At 32.5% G+C, this 22,050-nt stretch overlaps 1 protein-coding gene across 1 annotated transcript in view; it reads right to left on the reverse strand.

Annotated features, from left to right (window-relative positions):
- LOC142321378 (T-complex protein 1 subunit beta-like) overlaps positions 1 to 22,050 on the reverse strand; it is a 62,665-nt gene that overhangs the window by 21,933 nt on the left and 18,682 nt on the right. Inside the window, exons 3-4 of the mRNA XM_075359409.1 lie at positions 1,258 to 1,389; positions 179 to 488 (exon numbers count right to left, since the gene is read on the reverse strand). Coding sequence (XP_075215524.1) covers positions 179 to 488; positions 1,258 to 1,260 — 313 coding nt within the window. The 5' untranslated portion in view covers positions 1,261 to 1,389. The remainder of the gene's footprint in view (positions 1 to 178; positions 489 to 1,257; positions 1,390 to 22,050) is intronic.

Raw genomic sequence — 22,050 nt, forward strand, 5'->3', positions numbered from 1 at the left:
ATATTAGAAAACAATTTTCTTTAATTAAAATCAAAAAATTCACTGCAAGTTATTTTTTTTTAATTAATAGTTTCCGAGCTCAACGAACTTTTCTTGAAAATAAATTAATAAACATTTAAAAAAAATATCATGAAATATTAAATGAATTAAGCAAATAAATTAATAAAAATTTACAAACCCAACACAGTAACAGAAGTTGTTCCATCACCAACTTCATCATCCTGAACTCTAGAAATATCAACTAAAACCTTAGCTGCAGGATTATCCACTCCAATATTTTTTAAAATGGTTGCTCCATCATTTGTAACTTCAACCTGACCTTCATTGCGTCCTGATGAAACTAGTATTTTATCCATTCCTTTAGGCCCTAGAGTGCTTTTAACTAAATCACCAACAGCAATTGCTCCAATAAATGAAGACATCCGAGCTGTTTCAGCTTTCTCCTCAGCTGCTTCATTTTTTAATATTCTTACAGGATTTAATGACACCTAAAAAATAAATAAAATCAGATACCTGAAATAATAATAAAGACTTATACACTGAAAACTAAATGAAACTTAATCATTCTATATACTCAAAATACAGAGTAGGCATTTACAACCATCAAATACAAAAAACAGAATCTGCTACCATACCTGGGAATGACATAAAAGATCATTCAAGACTATAATCAATCTTCTGTGACAGCGTAAATGTGAAATTTATACTGCTAAGGAGGATATTAGATACAGATATTATATATATATATATAAAATGAAAATAGCGTCATTATATTTCACACGTATTTATATCATTTCTTAAAACTGATTATAAATGAGTGTCATAACAATGACAACGGATTAGCCAATTAATATTCTCTTTACTTTAACAAAATCTCAAATTTTAGAACCACCCCGAATCATAAAAAAAACGTCCTGCAGGTACATTAACTTCAAAATAAAACCGAATGATGAAATGAACCATTTAGTACGAAATCATGAAAAATATTTATAAAAAACCACTCACTCAATAATTAACTACCTTTGATTTTTACAACTGAACCGACTATACATTCACAAAGGAAAAACAAACTAATGTTTTAAAACAAAACATGTGTACTTTACAAATTTCAAAATTTAGTTTACAGTTACAAGCATGTGAACCATCCGGTTTATAATGTTAGTCGTAAGTGCATTAAATAAGTAATTATAATGATTAAAAGATGCATATAATTTTATTTAAAAAGGATGAATATAAAATGATTCAACTTAAGCTTACCATTCTGAAATTATTTATACAATAAACGATGTAACGATTTCAATATAACCTCACAGCTCGAGAAACTCAACTCTGGTGAACGGAAAGCAGGTTATCCACCCACATAAAGCAATGACAAATACTATGCCGCTGCTATGGAAAAAAAAGATAAAGTTATAAATTACTACTTCTTAAAAATATTAATTAAAAAAAAATATATAACAAAAGTAGTTAAGGTATTTTATTCTTACAAATCATTGTAAAAAAAGAATATTTACTTTGGGAAATTATTAGTAAAGTAATTTATTATAATGCCAAAAATCACATTGTTAATCTATAATTACGTCTGAAGAAATGATATAAAATATCTATGACCATATGAATTTTGTTAGTTTCAATGAACGTATTTTTTAATATATTTTTAATTTTCTAAAAATAAAATGCTCCATAAATAAAACTAAAAATGTTGCACAGCCAAACTTAATTTATATCATTCGTTTTTATAGATAGTCGACATTGCTTATGTTGATTAGAAAAGAAACATATCGGATAACCGTTGACATACTCTACGTACTTCATGTACTTAGGTATAAGCATAGTTTCCTCTAGGTTGCGCGGGTGCGGGACCGCGCATTATTTTTAGAGACACTGCTATTAATATTCACAGAGAAATTTATTTTCCGCGCATCTACAATCAGCTATAGTAAATATTTAAGGTATACTCAATAACACGTTTCGTTGAGAATACGTCGTAGTATACACCGCAACTTTCTTACGGGCGTTGATAACTATTCGCAATAAAAACAGTATTCAGTTATCGGCAATTCATCACACAAAAGTTGAAATGCTTCTCAGTGATGAAGCCAGTGTTATACTCGGGAAGAAAAGTGGTCTATCAGCAGTTCTTAAAAGAGAAATATCACGTTTAACTTAACAACAATGTATAGTTTCATAGAGATGATTTAGTATTAGATGACACATGGAAAAATGTACCTGTATGCAGGATATATGTATAATTTTATTAGAAGTGTGTACACAATGTTTCACCGATCTGGCATCAAAAAGAGAAATTTTTGAATAATTAACTCTAGTGTTATAACATGATGTTATATCATGTAAACTATTAAATGTAGTTATGATAGTAATCAGCCTTTCATAGGATCTCAACCTTTCATCCGGAGGTACCGAGTTCGAATCCTGGTCAGACATGGTATTTTCACATGCTACAAAATTGTCATTCTCCCTAATGGTGGTCCAATGGTTCAAAGATTGGCAAGAATTTGATAATGAAATTATTATAAATTCAGTAAACAATTTTGATTTCATGAAGCAAAATATAATACAGCTTTCAAAAAAAATATTCAGAATTTATGAGAAATAAAAATGTTGATAAAGTATTAATATTCAGAATTAAGATTTACAAATCTTGAGAAAACTTAACTATGATTGTTCAAGACTTTTAGTGATACATTAACCTTTGTCCAAACTAACCCTGAATTATCTAACCTTAACTTTCTATTTAACACAGGAACTTTTCAAATATCTAGCGCAGACTGCAAATGTGGATTTTCTCCATAAAAACAAAATACCAAAACATACTTGAAAATGAACACTTGGGTGACCTTATGAAAATTATATTACATTTAGCCAATGGGCAAGAAGTAAATACAAATGAAGTTTACAAACAATGGATTTCTATGAAAGACAGACGAGAAAAAGTTTAAAAAATGTTAATCTAAAATAAAACAAGTTACTTAATTGTTTATATTTCAATATGAATACATTGTATTATATAAATAATAATAAAAAAATTTGGACAAATTGATTTTTGAATAATTTTTTTTGGCAATTGATTTTTGTGTGTGCAGCTATTAAAAAAATTAAAGGGAACTTTGCATGTAAGGAATAGAAAGCAAAATTAAGGCACAAAAACATGACATTATATGTACTATGCATTATTCATACACATTTTACTTATCCTATAAACAGATATGTATTAGAATCCTTGCAAAAGTGCAAAATGAAATGTTTACTTAACACAAACTTTAAAAAAAAACCTTTTTTTTACAATTAACCCTTATCCTAAGTTTGATTTAAAAAGAAACATATAAATTTTTCATAAAGCTTCACAGTTAATATGTGCAAGTTTCTAATATTAGAAATATCCATGGGAATAAGTAAATCTAAGTCCTTTGGTTCACAAAATTAGGAGCAAATAAAGACAGGTGACTTAAGCTTTTTTCCTGATATTGTTACTTTCAGAGCCAAATAGTACTTTCCATAATATACAGGACTGCAAAATATACGTTATCCCTTTTTTGGAGTGGTTAAAATATGAAAAAATTGGAAAATTGGATTCCCATTCTATTTTAAATTTAAAGTTCGTAACTAAAAATATTAAAAAGATGCAGATGTTGATTAGGGGAACCTGAAACCTGTTTAACCTTTATCGGTAATTATAAAGGAAATTATCAAAATTAGAGATAAAAATTATTCGTGTGTTATTTATTTCTGAGTAAATATTTTTGACAAAACTTGTGGCATTATAAACAAGCCATTATTCCTGAGAAAAATATATTTCATTTACTTACATAAATATGTAATAAATAGGAAAATAAATTCTGTTTTATATTACAAAAACAAAGTAAATAACAATTGTCTTTCTTTCTTTCTTTTTCCTGTTTAGCCTCCGGTAACTACCGTTTAGATAATTCTTCAGAGGTTGAATGAGGATGATATGTATGAGTGTAAATGAAGTGTAGTCTTGTACATTCTCAGTTCGACCATTCCTGAGATGTGTGGTTAATTGAAACCCAACCACCAAAGAACACCGGTATACACGATCTAGTATTTAAATCCGTGTAAAAATAACTGGCTTTACTAGGACTTGAACGCTGTAACTCTCGACTTCCAAATCAGCTGATTTGGGAAGACGCGTTAAAAGTAACAATTGTCTAATATCATATAGTCTAACTCTGCTGACCATCTATGATTTTCCAGCAAATTTTGTATGGTTAAAATTGTCACTAGAACCTTCCAAAATCTCTTTAACTTGCAATTGCTGGAACTGTCCCACTCATGCATTCACAATTCAACCAAAGTCTAATATAATCAGGCGTACAGATGGAAATCACATTTTTATTCTTCCAGTCGTTTTATCTTTCTAAGTCTCATCAATGAGCAAATTTTGTAAACATAAACCAAATGTTGAAATGAGCATCTTAATTTATTGGTATACTTTTACAAAGAGTCATAGACATAATTTAAAAGCAACTTCCTTTCTCAGGAGGGGAAATTTTAATTAGCAAAATCAATCAATAGATTTGTTAATTTTAAGGTACATGTAATAAGCAGCATTAGCATGGCATTATGGTATGGCATTACACAGAAAATCAGTTTCTTAATACACATACTATTTATGCCGGCAGGTGCAGTAAATTAAATTCTGAATAAGCAAGTGATTAAAATTCTATTTCAAGTGTTCTTGTGATGAACCCTATGTTGTGCCATTTAGCTTTTAACTGTATATCTTTCCAAATGCTTGTGGAAGGGTAGGTATGGGTATAAATATTACAAACTTTTCTCAGGCTTCAGAACAGCTACATTAAATACAGTTTCAAAATTTTTTTTCTTTACATTCTTTACCTGAACTTGAAACATCACTTACAAGAGTAGACTAAGTATCTGATATTTATGTGTTACTAATAGAAAGAGATTATTTTAACTTTCCTAGATACAAACTTAAAAAAGGTTTATTTGTTCTGTACGTGGTATGAATTTTTTTTATAATTTGATTATTAATAAATAATTCATAACATAATGAAATGTTTAAAAATGAAAACTTTATGTTATTGCAAGATTTTTCAATAAATTCATGAATAGTGGCATTTTTTATGGTTTTTTTATTTTTTGAAATTAATTGTTTCATACTTAATCCAAATTGAAAGACTTTCAATTAAAATAAACAGAAATAAATTTACTAAATATAATTTTATAAAATCACTTGTGGCTTTTGCATCCATCTTCATTCACTCAGACTACTGTTTCACCCTAACATACGAGGGTTATTTTTTTTTCAAGGTCCAATCGGTCGCGAAATAAAAACCCGTGTAAAAATCGGATGAACCTTTCCGCATGTGTGCTGCACAGCGTTTTTAGGTATGGCCTTCAATCATGCCGCATCTCTTCATTTAGTTCTGAACACGCAGCTAGCATGTAATCATGTCTACAACAATAGCATCTCCCGCCAATTGTGGAGTGCATGCGGTAATTCGATTTCTTCAGGCAGAGGGGTGTAATGCAGCTGAAATTCATCAACGAATAAGTAATGTGTACGTTGAAGCTTCAATGAGTGGCTTCAATGAGTGACAGCAAAGTGCAACAATGGTGCAGGAACTTTAAAGCAGGACGTACAGATGTTCATGATGCAGGCGGTCAAGGAAGGAAGCAAGTGTCAACCGATGATCTCATTGAGAGAGTGGATGAGGCAATTCGAGAAAATCGTCGATTCACAATTTCTGTACTGAGCGATTCGTTTCCTGAAATTTCAAGGTCAGCTCTCTACACCATTGTGAGTGAGAGACTTCAGTACTGCAAACTGTGTGCGAGATGGGTTCCCAAGATGCTGTCCGACCATCACAAAACAATGAGAATGGACGCCTCCCTAACGTTTCTCCAGCGCTACCACAATGAAGGAGAAGATTTTTTGATAAAATTGTCACAGGAGACGAGACATGGTCCATTTTGAAACTGAAGAAACAAAAGAACAATCTAAACAGTGGATGCATTCTCATTCTCCCAATAAACCAAAGAAGTTCAAGCGAACCTTCTCCAACAGAAAGTGTATGGCTACTGTGTTCTGGGACTGGAATGGAGTTCTCTTGGTGGAATTCGCGGAACATGGCATGACCATCACTGCAGCCCCATACTGCATGACTCTTCAACATCAACGAAGGGCAATTCAGAATAAGCAAAGAGGAATGTTGTCATCAGGCATTGTCTTTCTCCATGACAATACTTGGCCACACACTGCAGCTGTAACAAAGAAACTCCTGCAGCGTTTTTGTTGGGAAGTGTTTGATCACCCACCATATAGCCCGGACTTGGCTCCATCTGATTTTCACCTCTTTGTTCACATGAAACGCTGCCTAGGAGGACAACATTTTGGCACAGACATGGAGCTGTAGACCAGTGTAGAAACACGGCTGAAAACACAGGCGGCTCTGTTCTATGACGAGGGTATTGGAAAGTTGGTACCACGTTACGACAAATGTCTAAATTGGAGTGGCGACTATGTAGAGAAATAGTGTAACTATGTAAGTACTTGTTACAATTAAAATTTTTTTTATTTTCACTGTGGTTTTAATTTCTTGACTGATCGGACCTTGAAAAAAAAATAACCCTCGTATTTAGAATGCTGTTTGAAAGCATGATGGATTTCAATGGTGTTCAATTTAATAATGTTCAAGGATATTAAAATAAATTCTTAACTGTGTACATTTGGTTGGTTTATTTCAGATATACAGAGCAATTCAGGACTAGGGGGAAATAATTTGGGAATTGATTATAAAGCTTAAAATAAGGAAAAATGTATGTACGAAAACTCTATGTCATAGAGTTAAGGCTAGCAAAAATATTTCACCTGGATTTCAGTATACCTCTATTGACCCACCAGGTTGGTCTAGTGGTGTGAACTTGTCATCGCAAGTCAGCTGATTTCAAAGTTGAGGGTTCTAAGGTTCAAATCCTAGTAAAGGCAATTTCTTTTATACGGATTTGAATACTAGATCGTGGATATCGGTGTTCTTTGGTGGTTCTATTCTCTGGTTGGTCTTCCTATTTTCATCTTACTATAAAGATATCATCTACTCATTAGTTATTTCTGTCATATTTACTTATATATAAACTGTTGTGCAGATTGTAGAAATATTTTTAATTCTCATTCAAGTGCGAGTTCTCATGTTTGTAACATTCAGTTTTGTAGCTGACTTTCGTATTTGCGAGTATATGTTGTTCATTAAATTGAGTGTTTTTTTATTAAATTAGTGTGTTTACAAAGTGTTTCGTTTTAAAATACATTAGTTATTGTATTATATTAACAATGCCTCAAAGTTGCATTAATCATTCAAATAATTTCTGCTACATCTCTGGTAAGTTAACATTCTAGTCTCAGAAAAGAAATATAACTCCATCGATAAAAATGTCATACAAACTGTATTTTGAATTAAATTAGGTGATCAGTACAAATCAGTTGGGATCCTTATAATTACTGTGCTTCTTGTGTAACATTCCTGACTAGTTGGCTAAATAGATCTTGTCACATGCCATTTGCAATTCCAAAAGTTTGGAGAGACCAAAGAATCAAACCACAAACAGTTATTTATGTGTAATAAGGATATCTGGGATAACTGATAAAAAGGTGTACTGTTAAATACCCTGATATTTCCTCTGCCATGCAGCCAGTGCCACATAGCCAAGAGATTCCAATTCCAGTACCACCAGAAACACAAATCTTAGATGAAGATGCCAAATTTTGTGCTGACTTTCCAACGTAAAAGATGCCATCCTTTCAATACTGAAAGGATGGCATCTTTTACAACCAAACACTAAATAAGTGCTTTCTGTGACATCCAGTCAGAATTTGAACATTTATCTCTCAGTATGAAAACTTAGTATATTGCAATGATGTGAACTATTTACAGGAAGCTTTGGGACATACACACCATCCTGATGAATGGGAAATTTTTATTGACTTGTAAAAACTTCAAGTTTGAAAGCTGTTCTTCTTCACATTAGAAATAAATACTCATCAATACCATTAGCATACGTGTTCACATGAAGGAGTCTTATGAAAATATGAAACTTGTATTGAACAGGATTCAGTAAGAGAAATATTTATGGCATATGGAAACACTTGGATTGCAACTTGGTTATACTAACTTCTGTTGCTTTTGTGTGAGTGGGACAGCAGGAATAGGAAAAAAGAGCAGTGGCCAAAGACCACTAACTGTAGGAGGCCAGTACTGACTGTCAGTGGTCTGTGCTGACTATCAGTAGACAGTAGTGACTGCCAGTGGCCAATACTAACTGTAAGAGAAAAGAATATTAGTCAGGCATTAGTAAAACCAGAAAAGGTTTATCTTACACCACTACACGTTAAGGTAGTTTATTAAAAAATTTTGTTAAAGCAATTCAGTTTCTAAAAAGCAAATTCTCTAATATAAGTGATGCTAAAATAAAGGAAGTTGTATTTGTTGGGCCACAAATAATAAAACTATGAGTAATCTGGCGATTGAAGAATGTTGATTTTGAGATTGCTGCATGAAAATCATTTCAAACTGTGGCGAACAATTTCCTTGGAAACCATAAGGCCAGTAACTACAGAGAACTTGTTAGTGAACTCCTTCAAAACTGTATAGAACTTGGGTGTAACATGCTACTCAAAATCTATTTCTTACATTCACATTTGGAATTTTTCTCTAACAATCTCGGTGCTACCAGTGATGAATATGGAGAACGCTTTCACCAGGAGATATCTACAATTATGATACCAGGGAAAATGGAACCCAAAAGTGTTAGCTGACTACTGTTGGAATTTTAAGAGGAATCTATTTATAGCAAATTACAGCAGAAAATCCAAAAGAAATAGATTTTAGGCGAGTACAAAGTGCATGTAATGTACTGTCATATTACGTTCACCTTACATATTATGTTTCAAAAAAATTTTAATTCTTAAAAAATTGAGCTCAGTAGAATAAAGCTATTAACATACATGAAATCAGCATAGAAAATATTATAAGAGTTAGCAATTCACTCCCACTTAACAAACAAAAAATTAAACTTTGTTGACTAGTTTAATATCTAAAAAATAAAATCTTCGAATATTAAATTTATTTAAACATTATTTTATTTTTACTGAATGTTATTTGTTCATTGGTTATTCCAATGACCAAATAAAACTTGGTTCTTTGCTGCAGTATGTTATAAATTACATTAGTACATTAGTAAATCTGCTACATCAAATTGTGGTACATGAATTTTTCTTTCTAGTACATATAAAAAAAAGTTCTACATTGATTTAAAAAAATATTAAATTTAATATTAATTAAATTTTTTTTTTAAATATCTGACTAGCAATTGGATTTTAAATTGGGCATGGATGTTTTGCCATCGATAACCCAAGCATTTACTAAATATAGCAATATTTAGCAAAGCAAAAAAAAAATTGTAGTGGCCATCTTATCTGCAGAATCTATACCCCCTTTTTTGTATAATACCACCTTTTCCTTTTGCTCCTTTTCATCAGCCACGTGTATTTCAAGGGATCTTTATTTGGAATGTGTGTGTAAATTAAAACATAAATTCATGCCGTCTGTTCAATTTTTGTAATATGAATACAATCTTTTTTAAATGAAACAGTATTGGCTATTCATAATACTACAAAGGAAACATAATTACGTAAAATTCCACATCAGAATAAGAAGATGGTATTTGATTTAGTAAAATCTGCGGGTAACAAAAAACACAAAATAACATTTTTATTTCAAAAACAGGAACCAAAAATAAATATCCATATACAAGAACTCAAACACCCGGCGACGTCATTCAGTTGGAAGAGTAAAGTATTTTTCCTGAAAAGTTACATGAAGAATTGGAGGCTGAAACGCAGCCAGTTACGTGTAAAGAAATATCTCCATCGGATTCATCCGACCACCAAACTCAATTCATAGACGGCAGTCAACAGATTGCGGATTATCGGACTCAAGAAGTAGAACTCTTTAAACTTCGACAGTTAACTAAAATGCAAACATGCAAGAAGACTACAAACAACCTTCTACTAAATCCACAAGCAATCCCGTAACGAAACATCAGAAGAAAGGTGAAAGAGCACGAACACAGTCGAATGCTTTTCGACACCTTCAGTATGTTGACTCACTCTAGCCAATACCCCTTGGTACGATGTCATTGAAAGGCGTGACTGAGTCGCACCCGTTTGAAGCGATGATAACTAAAATAAAATTCTTAAAGAATTTGAGACAAATTCATTAGAATTCGTAAATTCCGATCCGCTGATGACCTGTAAACACGAATGTCGCAACTCAGACTGTAATCACTTGCATTTCATCCACTCTTACACAAGACACCGAAATTTGTGTCGATGTTCCTGGCGCCCCGCTTACAAACGAGCTCACAGACATCGACACGTTACTAAGGTCCACAAGCTCAACTCATCATATAGGTAATATATCCTGAATTATTTTCATTCAGAGTAAGGTAAAAACTTATTCCTGGTCATTGCAGTAAGTTACTGGGAATCACTTCTTGAAATTAGAAGTACATCCACTAGAGAAAATTCGGGAGATGCCCAATCGGTAATGGTGGCGGACATGTAACTATAAGCCGGAAAGTATTAGTTCAGGATTAATCGAGAACTTTGTCAATACTAAATCTAGTGAAAATTACAACAGATCAAATAGAGAAAAAGGTCTCCAGTCCAGATGTCGCCGTCAGAACTTATCAATGCCATATTTTGGATAACGAATAGTATTACTGAGCAATTAGATGAAACAGAAACTAATAAAATACGCTTTACAAAAATTACATTTATTTATAATTTAGATATTCTCGTTATGTTTATGTATTCTGAAAATGTTCCATATATTAATGCTGGCGATCACGATACATTTCGAAAAATGTATCTAGACGCAAACGAAAATTTGGATATTGTTTGGTATGTTGCTTTATTAGTTTGATTTCTAATTAAATCGTATAAACGATTTCTAGCGGATTTATAAAATATATCTTTTAGAAAATAAAGGCAAATTTAACAAATTGTATTTACACGCTCCACCTAATGCTGGTAAAAAGTATTTCTTCGAAGCTTCAGCGTCTATCTATGTATATCCGGGATGTATGATCGCATCAGAAACGAACGGTTTCAGTTTATGGTTGGTGCAAATCTATATATGAATAAATATATATGGAATGAGGCAAGGTTAGACACGTATTTTAACTGGGATTTAAAACAATTAATGGCCGGTGATGTTTTTCAGGTGTAAATTAAAAAACATCCTCAAAAAAAACACCGTTAAACAGTATTAAGCAATAAAGAAGTTTTCTCTATGACTTTGAGTTTAATATACGTTATGTAGTCGCTAATTACCAGCTTGTACGACTATTTTTAATCCTGTATGTACACTTGCATTGAATATAATTTCAGTTATTGCACTGTTTTTTATACCATAACCTAATATAGTTTCCTTTTCTAATGGTGGATATGATTCTGCACACACATAGTAATGATTCAATGGAAGTTGATTTCCAGACGAACAAGGTATATATAATACAAGTCTTATGTCACTGCCGTAAAAATTCGAAAACATCGTCAGCAGGATCGTGCAAACGCAATTCAGTTGGTACCATATGATTATAGCTACATTTGTAAATTTAGTTTTTCAATAAGAACTTATTGGTACCACTTATAAGTGGTACTTATTTTCATTGGTTTCAGTTTAATTAATGAAAAATTTGGATCATACAAGGAAACCGTTTTTTTTTTTTTTTAAATTTAAATATATTGATTTATTAAACTCAGATTGTAATAAATAATAATCCAATATGAAAAAAATATATAATTTAATATAAGTACAAGTAAGTCCTGTGGTGTCATCAGATTTTTCCTACTGTGAATGTTACAATCTTTTTTGAGAAACCTCCTATGGCCCAATGAGATATGGATGAAATGTAAAATGAGGCAAAATTTAAAATAAAAGGCCAACAATTCCTGGGATGTGTTGTTAATCGAAATTCAACCATTAAAGTAAACTGATACACTACATACTATTCAAATACGTAAAAAAAGTAACTTACTTATACTAGGATTTGAACCTCAGAACCTTTGATTTGAAAATCAGTTGTTAAGTAATTTAAGCATTAGACCAGTTTGATGAAGCTTTACGCCATATTTGGCAAGTATATTGAATCAATGAACAATTCTCACGATATCCATGTAATATTCATCTTCAGTAACAAATTCAGGTATTATAATAATTTTTAATATTTGCCATAAAATATTTCCCTAATTGCCGCTAGTTTATTGCTTCTGATCACATGTGAAATATGATCATCGAATGTAACAGGTATTAAAAGAAATAAATATCTATATAACTTCCTGCAGCTCTAGGTAATAGCATACCACTCCCATGTTCTTTTGTCATTAAGAAAACCTCTTTTTTTATGTTTAATAAGATTCAGAGTAAAGCTCTTTCTGTTTCTGTTTAGCCTCCAGAACCATTGTTAAGATTACTTTAGAGGAAATCATTAATGTGAATGGAGTGTAGTCTTGTAGTCTCAGGTCGACCATCCCCAAGATGTGCGATTAATTGAAACAACACCAAAGAACATTAGTATCTATGATCTAGTATTGAGATTTCTATAAAAATAACTACCTTACTAGGATTTGAACCTTAATCATTATTTACAGAGATTGGTATACACAGGTAATTTTATTAAGCATGGCCCATTGTTATAAGTACATAATTATAGTTAATTTACAAAAGCCAATTGCTGGTAAGCAGTCTTTTGTATATTAACTATAATTATGTACACAGGTATTTAATGACAACATAAAAATTGATAAAGTTTTGTATTGTATAGGTACAACCTGACTGTACCACATAATGATAGCAGTCCATCCCTGAATTTGGTTTGAATTTATTTACATTAAATTAGGATTTCACACATTATTATTTTAAGGATGTGGTGGTGCAAAGGATGCACACTTGTTTGGTTTAATGGGTTTTATAACATTTTTATTTATTACTAACTTATTTTATAATAATTACTAGTTCATAACCAGTTTTAAATTATTTATAAATTCTTTGTTTATGTGTGTGCATGTTTTATTAGTGCTTGTAATTTTTTACATTACAGAAAAAAAAACTTTTTTAATTAAATTAAACTCTCATATTATGTGGATATACATGTTTTAATTACATAAAACAATCAATATTGTAAGTTTAAAAAAAAATTATTTATGAGATGAGAAAACAAACAAAAAGTGTCACAACATAAGTACTTCTCATTATGAAAGGTTAATTTGTTATCACCATATAAAAAATTATGTTTTACTGTGACTATATTTAATCAGTTTTTGCAAAGATATATTCTTTTGTAAGATAAGATTTTGCATGTTTATACAACAAAAAAATAATTGATATGTGGCAAAAACAAAGTTGTTTCTTAGTTGTTTTTAGAAATAATTTATTTAGGTGATAATTATTTTTATCAATTAAGGTATCTTTGTTTAAAAAAAAAGTTTTTTTAATTTGTAGTCCTACAAAATATTTTTCTAGTTACTGTGCTTATAATTCCAGTTGCGTATTATTTTATATTATATATTTGGAATCGTGTATGTCGTGTATATATACACACTAGTACACAGTTAAAATATCCAATAAGAATTGAAAAGAAAGTTTTCTAGATTAATTTTTGTTTTTTAATCCAATAACTTCATGAAGTCAATGACTGTTGACTTTGATAAAGTCATCTGCTATAAAGGCAACTCTCCTCAGATGAGTCATGCAAGCACAAGATTTCTACTATCTATATAATTAGCTACAGTTTATTTATATAGTCAGTTATTTTAGTTAGAATTAATTTATTTAAAAAAAAATGGTAATGCTGACTAATTAGCTGCAGTAGAATATATAACAAAAAAAGATTATATTATTTTTCAATCAAAAAGATTATTTCTTTGACTTAAAAGTCAGGAAAAGTCACTAAACTTTAATAAGCCATAAAAAATACATATTTTTATGAAAAATGATGACTTTATTACTACAATAATTTAAGTAAAGTTAATTTCAGAATGTGCAGACATGGAAAAGACTGAATCTAAAGTAGCAACTTTAACACACACAAGAGCAGGGCATTGTGGGATCAGTTTCTTCAAGTATCTTGCACTTACAGTACACTTTGATGGAGATCCTCACCACTAAGGAGAATTTGTGTATAATATTTACAAGCAATATATATATTTCAAATGCTTGAGATTATTTTAATGCAATAATCTACAGACTGCAATCCCATGTACAAGCCTTCAGACTTTTAGAGTAGATTATCAAACAAATAGAAAATTAGAAGGCAATAGCACATTAGAATACTTGATGATTTCTAGTAAACATCTTTAAATGATTAATTTATATAAAAAATGTTTAATATAACATGATTAAGGTTAAAGTATATTAGGTACTGTATACATAATGATTATACATGTTCTGACACAAAACAGTTACTTCCAAATGATACTGCTATTCCAAGCTATTTCGAAAAAATGGGTCATAAGCACTAAGAGATTTAAAGATTGACTGTCATGACAGTTATGTTAGTGCCATTATTGCTATAAGGGGTTATCATACCCCCCAGATAAAAGTGTCGCTACTGCATTGAAGGGTTATACAATCCCTCACATCAGCTAATAAGAGAAACAGATTGGGTGTGTTCAGATATTCATACAGCACCAGCACATATATATTAAACTGCGTAAAACACTCCAAACAATATGAAAGTGCCTTAGAATTAGGAAAGCATGATTTTAGTAAATTTTACAACCCACTAAATCAAAATAATAAAATCTTACCTATTCCCTAGGAACAACTTACTAAACAATAATGTTTTCATAACTTTTTATTACATTGGTTGAATAGACAATGTAATTTTAATTTATGAGATTTGTAACAGATCAAGATGTATGTTTTCTGTTGTGGTTTGTGATTTGTTTATTTGATGTAGTTACAAAGTATGATTATAAACAAACATGTATATTACCAATTTTTTAACATTATAATTACCAATTTTGATAAATTAATTACCAATATGCTTTAATAAAACACATGCTGCAAAAACCTAAGTAGACAAGAAAACAAAATTAAATGGGTGATGTGCTTTAGTGAATTTTACATTTAGTGTTTTATAGCGTATTTTGTTAGTGAAATTATAGACTGGGATATAAGAAAAGTCTTTTAAAATATAATAAAAGTAGATCCAGTTGTAGGTTGGTGAACTGATCAGCAGACATAAATTTGTAATGATAATGTTACCTGGTAAAGTAAATACAAAATGTTATGATGTTCATAGGCTTATAAATGGTGTAGAGAATTTTATTTCTTTTTTTAAATATAAAGTGTGTTATGTCAACTCCACAGCTGGAAAGGTCTGTTGACCCCTCATATGTTTTTAGTTATTACTGTTCAGTTACGTAAAATTCTGGATGCTTTCCCATAAAGTAACATAATATACTTAATAACAGCAAAAAAAAAGAATGCTAGCAAAATTGGCCTTCCAGCCGACATTTCTCTCAGCAATTTAAGATAATGCAGTGACAGGTTCAGGAACCCCTCATGATGGTTAACCTGTTAAAATGACATGGCCCATACACAACTTGTATTTTGAAAGTTTAAAAAAATATTTTTTTAAACTAGATTTTAATAATAAAATTTTATAGAAAAATAAATTTTTGTGATACATATTTATTTAAATGATTGTGTAAAAGTAAGTTCATTCAGTATACATTTTAATACAAATATTTTGGCTTGTCTGGTAAATCAAAATCAACTGAAACGCTATGTATCAATCAGAATTTATTTTTCAGCAATTATTTGTACATCACATTTTCTGGACCTCTGTTCCACAAATCCAAACGATTTTAGATTCTTTCTTAAGTCCCAAATGACTTGGTTTGGACCCAGTCACTATAGAGTAATAGAAAGGTCTGTTAATATATAGTAAAAAAAACTACTGCTCTTTAGTATCTCCACAGTATTCAATATAAATATGCTTCTAATCAGAAATTTCAATACCATTAAACATATTTCCTGTTTTTTGAGCTTGTTAAAAGATGGTACTAACAAAAACCATGAAGTTTTAGTTTTAAACATAAATAACTCTGTGCAGAATTGAACTCAAGATTCATAAAACTGGATTTCACTGCTAGATATGTGTGAAATAATATAATTTTAATCTTCTTGCTCTTGTGTGCAGTATACAGATAGTTGAGAGCAGCTGTACGTACATGCCTAATATTTATTTGATTTTTCTTTCAAAAATTGATCCTTACGAAGTTCTAGAGCATAAAAGATATCCTGTAGAATTACCAACATACAAGCAGCCAGCTGTCCAGTGAATGACAAAGAATACTATCCAGTTTATAACAGCCCAGAGCTGGACAGGTGGAATAGCCAAGAGCTCGGCAGTTCAAACATTCTAGTGAATGACTAGGAATACTACGCAAAGTACTGGCAACACAGGAAAGCATATAAGAGGCCGTACAACCCAGACCAGGATATTTGGGACAGCCAAGAGTATATTAGGCCAAACCCACCAGTGAATGGCCTGAAATTTATCCAGTGTTCAGCAAGCCATATACCCAAGAATACAATGGACAGTTCCACCCAGACAGCTGAGCATACAATGAGCCAATCAAACCAGTTAGCCAAGCATACAGTAGACCATTCAACCAAATAAGTCCAATACACAGTGGGCCAATCTATCCAGACAGACAAACATGCAGTCGGTGGCCATTCAGCCGAGTTAGCACGTACAGGTAGTAATACGTTTTCCCCAGGCTATGTGCCAATAATTCAATGGGTCATATAAACAAAAGTACAGAAGGCCAAACACACTTGAGCACATCACTCACTACATACAGTCAAGCTTGCACTGGGACGTACAACCAAGACTCTTTCTGCCCTACTACCAGGCATACAACCCATTACAGAATTCTTTCTTTCCTTTTTCCTGTTCTCCGGTAATTACCGTTCATATAATACTTCAAAGGATGAATGAGGATGATATGAATGAGTGTAAAGTGTAGTCTTGTACAATCTCAGTTTGACCATTACTGAGATATGAGGTTAATTGAAACCCAACCACCAAAGAACACCAGTATCCACAATCTAGTATTTAAATCTGTGTAAAAATAAGTGACATTACTAGGATTTGAATGCTGGAACTCTCGATCACCACTAGACCAACCCAGTGGGTTCATTATATAGTTCTAGAAATTCGTAACAGAACTCTAATGAATTGTTTTTTTTTAAATAACCATTAATCCCCAAATTAATATATATATATATATATATATATATATATATATATATATACACACACACATATATATACATGAGGTGCTACCCAAAAGTTTGAGGAATTTGAATTCGCACTCGAACTTTGCTGGTGTGACCTGCTGCCGCTAGATGTGGCTAACAGTACTCTTTGTGAATCAGTGTTCCAACAGCTGTGATGGTGAGAGGCTGCATTGTTGACTTTCGTGTGGTTGTGTAGCGTTGTGTTTTACTGCTTCAGCGAAGTTCTAAATGGCAGATTTTAAAGAGCATAGAAACCTGCATAAAATTTTGCTTCATGCTTAAAAAAACTGGTGCAGAAACCCATCGCATGCTTGTGGAAGCATTTGGTGACAATGCTATGAATAAAAGTAAAACTTTTTTGAGGTACAACGATTCAAAGATGGATGAACGACAGTCGATGACGATGAGCGTTCAGGAAGACCATCAACAAGCGCAACACCGGAAAACATCGCGAAAGTGCAAGAGGCTATTGTTGTAGATCGTAGACAAACAATCCGTGATGTTTGTGCAATCATACAAATGTCATATGGGTCCGTGCAACACATCTTGTCGGACAATTTGAACATGAGACGCATTGCTGCAAAATTCGTGCCAAGACTGTTGAACAGCGACCAGAAATAAAATCGCATAGCTGAATTGAAAAATTCAACAAGAGATGACCCTAACTTCATTTCCAACATCATAACCGGTCATGAGACATGGGTATATGGGTATGATCCTGAAACTAAGCAGCAGTCGTCGCAGTGAAAGTCGCCAAGTTAAGCACGCTAAGTTTGTAGCAACGTGAAGTAGATGAGGACTGTTTTTTTTCGACATCAAAGGCATTATCCATAAGGAATTTGTTCCTCTTGGTAAAACTGTCAATGGGATGTTCTATTGTGAAGTTTTGAAGCGGTTACGTAAAAGCATTAGGTGCAAACGTTCAGATTGGTGGGCTAACAACAGCTGGGTTCTGCACCATGACAACGCTCCCGCGCACACATCGCTAGCCGTTTGGAATTTCTTGGCTTCCAAAAAGATGATAGTGATTCTCCACCCACCTATTCGCCTGACCTTGTCCCGCGCGACTTTTTTTCTTTCCGAAAATAAAATTTCAATTGAAAGGCCGTCGTTTTAACACAATTGAGGAGATTCAGGAAGAAACGCAGAACGTGCTTCGAACACTTACACCTGCAGACTTTCAGGGATGCATGGAATCATGAGAGAAATGCTGGGATCACTGTATCAATACCCAAGGGGATTACTTTGAAGGAGACAGTGGAAATTATAAGTTATGGTAAGCTATTTTATTTTTAAGAAAATGTGGCTCTGCATTTTCAAAAGCAATAATGGAGGCGCCTTCCTTGGTAAAATATTCCGGAGGTAAAATAGTCCCCCGTTCGGATCTCCGGGTGGGGACTACTAAGGAAGGGGTCACCAGAAAAGTAAAAAATAACATTCTACGAGTCGGAGCGTGGAATGTTAGAGCTTAAAAAAGGTTGGTAGGCTAGAGAATTTAAAAAGGGAAATGGATAGGGTAAACGTGGATATAGTAGGAATTAGTGAGGTTCGGTGGGAAGAGGAAGGCGACTTTTGGTCGGGTGACTTTAGAGTAATTAACTCAGCGTCAAATAATGGGCAGGCAGGAGTAGGTTTCGTGATGAACAAGAAAATAGGGAGGAGAGTGGAGTATTTCAAGACGCATAGCGATAGAGTCATTGTAATAAGGATAAATTCAAAACCTAAACCGACAACGATTGTTAACGTCTATATGCCTACAAGCGCCCATGATGATGATGAGGTAGAATGTGTATACGAAGAGATTGATGAAGCAATTAAACACGTAAAAGGAGATGAAAATTTAATAATAGTTGGAGATTGGAATGCAAGCATTGGAAAAGGCAAGGAAGGAAATATAGTGGGTGAATACGGGCTGGGCAAAAGGAATGAAAGAGGGGACCGACTTATAGAGTTTTGCACGAAGTATAATTTAGTAATTGCCAACACCCAATTTAAAAATCATAATAGAAGAATATACACTTGGAAAAAGCCAGGCGATACTGGAAGGTATCAGATAGATTATATCATGGTTAAGCAAAGATTTAGAAATCAACTCGTTGACTGCAAAACTTACCCTGGAGCAGACATTGATAGCGACCATAATTTGGTGATATGAAATGTAGATTGGGGTTTAAAAACCTGAAGAAAAGGTGTCAGATGAATCGGTGGAATTTAGAGAAGCTTGAGGAAGAGGAGGTAAAGAAGATTTTTGAGGAGGACATCGCTAGAGGTCTGAGTAAAAAAGATACGATAGAAAATGTAGAAGAAGAATGGGAGAATGTTAAAAAGGAAATTCTTAAATCAGCAGAAGCGAACTTAGGCGGAATAAAGAGAACTGGTAGAAAACCTTGGGTTTCAGACGATATATTGCAGCTGATGGATGAACGTAGAAAATATAAGAATGCTAGTGATGAAGAAAGTAAAAGGAACTATCGGCAATTAAGAAATGCTATAAACAGGAAGTGCAAACTGGCGAAAGAAGAGTGGATTAAAGAAAAGTGTTCAGAAGTGGAAAGAGAAATGAACATTGGTAAAATAGACGGAGCATACAGGAAAGTTAAGGAAAATTTTGGGGTACGTAAATTAAAATCTAATAATGTGTTAAACAAAGATGGTACACCTATATATAATACGAAAGGTAAAGTCGATAGATGGGTGGAATATATTGAAGAGTTATACGGAGGAAATGAATTAGAAAATGGTTTTATAGAGGAAGAAGAGGAAGTTGAGGAGGATGAAATGGGAGAAACAATACTGAGATCTGAATTTAAGAGAGCATTAAAAGATTTAAATGGCAGAAAGGCTCCTGGAATAGACGGAATACCTGTAGAATTACTGTGCAGTGCAGGGGAGGAGGCGATTGATAGATTATACAAACTGGTGTGTAATATTTATGAAAAAGGGGAATTTCCGTCAGACTTCAAAAAAAGTGTTATAGTAATGATACCAAAGAAATCAGGGGCAGATAAATGTGAAGAATACAGAACAATTAGTTTAACTAGTCATGCATCAAAAATCTTAACTAGAATTCTAAACAGAAGAATTGAGAGGAGAGTGGAGGAAGTGTTAGGAGAAGACCAATTTGGTTTCAGGAAAAGTATAGGGACAAGGGAAGCAATTTTAGGCCTCAGATTAATAGTAGAAGGAAGATTAAAGAAAAACAAACCAACATACTTGGCGTTTATAGACCTAGAAAAGGCATTCGATAACGTAGACTGGAATAAAATGTTCAGCATTTTAAAAAAATTAGGGTTCAAATACAGAGATAGAAGAACAATTGCTAACATGTACAGGAACCAAACAGCAACAGTAGCAATTGAAGAACATAAGAAAGAAGCCATAATAAGAAAGGGAGTCCGACAAGGATGTTCTCTATCTCCGTTACTTTTTAATCTTTACATGGAACTAGCAGTTAATGATGTTAAAGAACAATTTAGATTCGGAGTAACAGTACAAGGTGAAAAGATAAAGATGCTACGATTTGCTGATGATATAGTAATTCTAGCCGAGAATAAAAAGGATTTAGAAGAAACAATGAACGGCATAGATGAAGTTCTACGCAAGAACTATCGCATGAAAATAAACAAGAACAAAACAAAAGTAATGAAATGTAGTAGAAATAACAAAGATGGAGCGCTGAATGTGAAAATAGGAGGAGAAAAGATTATGGAGGTAGAAGAATTTTGTTATTTGGGAAGTAGAATTACTAAAGATGGACGAAGCAGGAGCAATATAAAATGCCGAATAGCACAAGCTAAACGAGTCTTCAGTAAGAAATATAAGTTGTTTACATCAAAAATTAATTTAAATGTCAGGAAAAGATTTTTGAAAGTGTATGTTTGGAGTGTCGCTTTATATGGAAGTGAAACTTGGACAATCGTTGTATCTGAGAAGAAAAGATTAGAAGCTTTTGAAATGTGGTGCTATAGGAGAATGTTAAAAATCAGATGGGTGGATAAAGTGACAAATGAGGAGGTATTGCGGCAAATAGATGAAGAAAGAAGCATTTGGAAAAATATAGTTAAAAGAAGAGACAGACTTATAGGCCACATACTAAGGCATCCTGGAATAGTCGCTTTAATTTTGGAAGGACAGGTAGAAGGGAAAAATTGTGTAGGCAGGCCACGTTTGGAATATGTAAAACAAATTGTTAGGGATGTAGGATGTAGAGGGTATACTGAAATGAAACGACTAGCACTAGATAGGGAATCTTGGAGAGCTGCATCAAACCAGTCAAATGACTGAAGACAAAAAAAAAAAAAAAAAATTTTATTTTTGTGGTAAAATTCCCCGAACGTTTGGGTAGCACCTCGTGTATATATATATAGATATATATATGTATAGTACACTTATTTATGGAGGTAGCTTGTTTAATTGGTCTTATGGCCAATTAAATGAGCTAAAAATTTATCCATGTCATACTAGCCAATATCACAGTTAAAATATTAGTGAAAAATGTCTTGTACAGAATTTAAATGTGCAATAAATTAGTTAACAGTCAAAGTTCAATTATTTTTACCTTACCTGTAAATATAATTATTCGATTACATAATTAAAAAAAAAAAAAAGTTGACATTCTCTATTTTAAATATGAAAATACATTATACAAACACATTTTTCACATGGCTGA

This window comes from Lycorma delicatula, chromosome 3, assembly GCF_047948215.1.
Source record: "Lycorma delicatula isolate Av1 chromosome 3, ASM4794821v1, whole genome shotgun sequence".
Classification (NCBI taxonomy): Eukaryota; Metazoa; Arthropoda; class Insecta; order Hemiptera; family Fulgoridae; genus Lycorma; species Lycorma delicatula.